General features: G+C 50.6%; 1 protein-coding gene across 1 annotated transcript; it reads right to left on the bottom strand.

Annotated features, from left to right (window-relative positions):
* Positions 1-1,549: 1,549 nt before the first annotated feature.
* LHFPL7 (LHFPL tetraspan subfamily member 7) lies at positions 1,550-5,241 on the bottom strand. The gene is made up of 3 exons (XM_077755882.1): positions 5,041-5,241; positions 3,927-4,065; positions 1,550-1,812 (listed from the first exon to the last, which is right to left on the bottom strand). Exons 1-3 carry the CDS (start codon positions 5,239-5,241, stop codon positions 1,550-1,552), a joined length of 603 nt encoding a protein of 200 aa, XP_077612008.1.
* Positions 5,242-5,496: the final 255 nt, after the last annotated feature.

Genomic DNA, 5,496 nt, shown 5'->3' with positions numbered 1-5,496 from the left:
CACAGCACCTTCTCCCACCTTCTGGGGAGCTGTGTCTCTTCTGTTACAACCAGGGCCTTCTAGTGAGACTACTGACATGCCCCTCCCCCCAGGGGGTACATGACCTTCTCTGGCCAATCAGATTCCCCCCCTGAGAAGAGAGAAGGTCATGCTTTCCTTCTGTGGCAGCCAAGCTAGGAAGATGCCAGCCTGGAGCCTATGGTGGCCGTGTCTCCTGCAGGTTGGGGAGCAGGCATGGCTGGATCCAGGTGTTCAGATGAAGTCCTTAGAGCTCCACCTCTGTCCGTCTCATGGCTCCACTCTCCTCTGGGCCGGAATACACTGGTTCCATGCTCATCTCTGAACCAGTTTCTTTGACCAGGCTTTATTGGCTAGAAGGGATCGTTTATCCACCCTAAGACATGGAATGGGTGCCTGGTGGCTTAGTTGGTTGAGCATCTGGCTCTCGATACCAGCCCAGGTCATGATCTCACTGTCTCGTGGGATGGAGCCCTGAGTTGGGCTCTGTGCTGAGTGTGGAAACTGCTTGGGATTTTCTCTCTCCCTCTCTCTGCCCCTCCGCTGCTCACGCACTCTCTAAAAGAAATAAAATTAAACTTAAAAACAAACAAAAAACACGAGATACCGAGTTGCTGGGGGTCATCTCTCAAGGAAAGATTAAGGCGCCGCTCCCAAAGAATGGCAGTGGGTCATGGTAGGCAGCAGCAACAGATCGACGCCAGCAGAGAGTCGTGTGCAAGGGGCGGAGGAGTGAATGGCCTTCCACGGGCCCAGAATTCAGCGCGGCAGAGGGAGAGGCACGGGGAGCTGAATGATGAGAGAGGTTGGAGTTGGATCTGAAGGGCCACAGGTGCCCCGAGTAACACCTGAGACTATTTGCAGGGAGGGGTGAGACACACCCCTCATCCCCACCCCAACGCTGGACACACTTGCACAAACTCTTGTACATATAAGCACTTACTAAATATTTGAATAGGAAAGAAAGAATTCTCAAATTCTCCAGGAAAAGAGGAGTTATAAAGGTGNCCTGAGCCGAAGTCGGATGCTTAAGCGACTGAACCACCCAGGCACCCCAAGATGCAGTATTTTTAAAGGTTTTTGTTTTTAATGTTTAAGTTATCTCTACACCCCACGTGGGGCTCAAACTCACAACCCTGAGATCAAGAGTCACATGCTCTGCTGACTGAGCCAGCCAGGCGCCCCTGTCCTGGGCACCCTTCATGAATAAATGTAATTCTCCTCCTGAGGAGGCCTGTGAGGTTAGGGATTATAATAATAACAAGCTGAAGTTTATTGGATACAATGTGCCTAACACGGTGTTAAGTGCTTTATTTACACAGAGCATCTCAAGTTTATTCTCATAACAACCCTATGAGGTAAGCATTATTTCACCCCCCATTTTACAGAACACATGGGGGTCCAGAGAGGTGAAGTGGTTTGCCCAAGGTCACACAGCACAGAGGTACCAGAGCTGAGATTTGAGTGTGGATTTGTAGTGATTTCATACACCTCTGAAGTGGGATTTTTTTTTTCTCCTCTTGGGAAATTTTTATTTGTTCATTTCTGGCATGAGGATGATTTTCTCAGTGTCACTGGAGAAGAGGATGGTCCTCCCTTGGACCTGGGTCATGCGGGGCCACCCAATCATAGGCAGGAGGCTAGCCAGGACTGCGCTGAGGATGGCAGTCACATAGCCCCAGCCCAGCTGACACTGGCCACTGTAGTACACAGAGGAGGCTCCACAGGCTTCCTTGGCAAATGGAGAGGCCAGGCTGACGGGGAAAACGAGCAGGCCCACAACGGTGGCAGTGGCTGGAAATAGCAGGAAGGAACACCAGTGTGTCAGTCAAGGGGTTCTGGGCCAGTCTCCATCCCAGGACTCACTCATCCACCCTCCTAGCCACCCACTCATCCACCAGTCCATTCGCTTATATCTTGATTCATCATCTTTCCTTTTATCCACCCATCACTCAACTAGCCTTCCACCCAACTATTCATCTATTACTCACCTGTCCATTCATTTCTCCATCCTTCTATCCAGTCACTCATCCGTCCATCTACCCATGTGCCCACATAGCCACCTGCATCCCATCCATCCATGCATCCACCCACCCAACCATGCATCCATGCATCCACCCCATCCATCCATCCACCCATCCATCCACCCATACGTCCGTCCATCCATCCATCCATCCATCCATCCACCCATCCATGCACCCATCCATCCATTCATCCACCCACCCACCCATCCATCCATTCATCATCCATCCATCCATCCATCCATCATCCACTGATATATCCATAGATCCACCAATCATTTCACCTACCCACTCATTTATTCATTCACCAACCCACCTATCTATGCATGCATTCATTCATCAAAACTATTACAGGTGCTGTAGTGGGCACTAATGATATTAAGGAAATGGACTGGATCCCTCCTCACCCTCAAGGCACTTCCAGAGCAGGGGAGTCACATGACCCCAGCCTCCCTTGTTGTTCTTCAGCCACATTGGTCTACTTACCGTTCTGTGAATGTGCCTTGCTGTCTCCATGCTTTTGCCCCTGATGTTCCCTGAAATTCCCTTCTATATGTGACCAACTCCCATTTGTACTTCCAGGCTCAGCTCAAGTAATACCTCCTCCGGGAAGCCTTCCTTAACATCCCCCACCCTCCTGGAGTTTTGCCTTGCGTCTTGTGCTCATCCCTATTGTGTCAAATATACATTGAGCTGTGACCACCTGGTGTGCCCCACGCCCACTAGACCCTGTGCAAGCCTAGGACAAGGACTGTAGCTCCATCCATTGAGTCAACAAATATTTAGTGAACATCTATTATGTGCGAAGCACTGTCCCAGGTGCTGGTGATGTCAAAGCAGACATGTCCTTGTCCTCAAGTAGCTGATGTTCTAATGGACAGAGATGAACAATAATCAAGCAGGCAGATAAGGTAAGTGCTGTGAAAAAATACAGAACAAAGTATGAGGTAGGAGAATCTCAGGAGAGGGGGGCTCCCTTACCTGGGGTCATGGAAGACCCCTCTGAGGCGGTGATACTTGAGCAAAGGAGGGGAGCAAGACATGTAAGATCTGAGGAAAGAAAATTCCAGACAGAGGGAGGAAACGTGGTGTATCTAAGCAACAGAAAGCAAGCCATGTGGTTGGATCATGTGGAGCCTGGCTGAAGGGGTAAGAGGTGAGATTGGCAAGGGAGCGAGGGTTTAATCAGGCGGTGCCTCATCAGCCACGACAAGGAGTGTGGATTTTACTCTGAGTGTAACAGGAAGTCACTGGAGGGTAGATAAACCGGTCTGAGTGGCCTGATCTGATTTCAGTCTTAATAGGACCTGTTTGGCCAACATGGCAGACAGATTCTAGGGGTCAAAGGTGGCAGCAGAGAGACATGTGAGGTGGTTATCTCTTTAATCCAGGTGAGAGATGGTGGAGAATTAATTGGATGAGGGTTGCAATGAAGGCCTCGGCTAGACCATCCAGAGCCTATGTATGAATTAGAAAAAAGCAACCCTTCTGGGGAGCTGCAGCCCTGCAATTTTGCAGCATAGCGAGTGGAACATAGGCTAGATTTCAGCATCTCTCAGCCCTCAGCTGGGCACCCCTGTGCAGTGCACAACTTGCCCAACTGTGCGTGGTGGTCCTGGCAAAGATGATAAAAAGTGGATGGTTGTGAGAGAAACAAAGGGGGACAGACTATTACGACTGAGTTTAGCTAAAGGCAGGAGAGGCTGACGTTAAGTATGCCATTCCCTCCCCACCGTTTCTGGCTTGCTAAGGAAGCCTGTACTCCTAGGATTTACCTCTGAGATTCAGCGCAGGAGGCCAGACTCTGCTCATAGTTTCGTTCATTCATTCACTGATTCATTCTCCACAAACATGTCTGGAATGCTTACGATGCGCCAGTGGATTTACCTGCGGCTGCCTGCACCGCTGGCATTGGGCCACTGCCCCTTCTGAGACACAGCCCTTTGGGGGCCAGGGCCCGAGACAGGTGGAGAACAGCGTTGAAGGCCAACAAGAGCCACCCTCCAAGGAGAACTGCAGCTGAGACCTGTCACGAAGAAAGAGGAGGGAGAGAAAGTGTTGACTGGGGCAGGTGGGACAGGTGCAGGTCTCTCTGCTTATTGGTCAGCTACTGAATCCTCAAAACCCCAAGAGGTCTGTGCTATTAGCATCCGCATTTTACATATAAACAAACCGAGGTCCAAGGAGGTGGAGTGAGTCATTTGCCTCAGGGCACATGGTAAAGCCAGAATTAAAATCCAGATTTACAACCACCATACTCCACCTTTACTAAGTACCTGCTCTATGACAGGATCGCCAGGAGAGGCACCGTTGTAATTATAGGTTCCTTACAGGTGCCAGACGGGGAGTCCTGACCCATTTGGTAACGTGCAACATAACTGAGACTTTCTTTTTTTTTTTTTTTTATTTATTTCTAGGAGAGAGAGAGAGAGAGAGAGAGAGAGACAGCGTGAGCAGGGGAGGGTCAGAGAGAGAGGGAGTCACAGACTGAAACAGGCTCCAGGCTCTGAGCTGGCAGTCAGCACAGAGCCCGATGCGGGGCCCGAACCCACGAACTGCGAGATCATGACCTAAGCGAAAGTCGGACGCTTAACCGACTAAGCCACCCAGGTGCCCCCATAACTGAGACTTTCAATGCCTTAGCTGTGGTTTTTAAACTTAGCGCTTAGAGGGTGGACACGCAGGCATGCGCGGGTTGTACACTGCACAACTCCTGGAGATGCAGTGGGATCATCATAGATTTGCATATTGATTACAGTTCTTTTCCAGCAGATGGCAGTATAGTGTCCCAAAGAAGGGGAACCTTTTCCTAATTTGTGCTAAGGCACTAAATGGACGTGGAGCTGCCTTGAGAATCATCCTGGATGTTTGCTAAAATGCTGATAACCAGACTCTACCCCACACCTACAGAGTCAGAGGCTCAGTGTGGGATAAGCAGTGGGAGCCAGAACTTGGCCCTTTTTTTTTTTTTTTTTTTTGAGCTGATGAGCCCAGGTCTCACCTTCCAGGCAAAGTCAGGGATGTCGTCCAGGGACTGGAAGGTTGCACAGCTCTGGTTGCAGCTGTTACCCCGAAGCCAGGAGCAGTAGGTGAGGACGCCAAAGGAGAAGGTGGGGGTCTGGAACCAGACCGGAGACATGAGGCTGAGGGCTGAGATGCAGGCGAGGGAGAGGCCCAGCGATGCCCACACACTGTCCACCATCAGGGAGTGTCGATGACCTAGCAGGCAACAGACAAGGTTGGTGGTGGAGACGGCCAGAAAGGAGAGAAATGGACTGGTGAAGGTCCCCTGCCCCCCAAGTCAGGGACCTGGTCCTCTGTTCAGACCCCAGGCAGGTCATCAGCCTCCTTTTGACCTGGTGATGCAATGGGAGGTGTTAATATCTGGGGAGGGGGTGGGGCTTTGCCCTAACAGATTCTGGAGTAGAATAACCCCAAATCGTAGAATAAATAGCGG

The sequence above is a fragment of the Crocuta crocuta genome, unplaced genomic scaffold (genome assembly GCF_008692635.1).
Source record: "Crocuta crocuta isolate KB4526 unplaced genomic scaffold, BGI_CrCroc_1.0 scaffold728, whole genome shotgun sequence".
NCBI lineage: Eukaryota > Metazoa > Chordata > Mammalia > Carnivora > Hyaenidae > Crocuta > Crocuta crocuta.
This window is presented reverse-complemented; position numbering and strand designations above follow the sequence as displayed.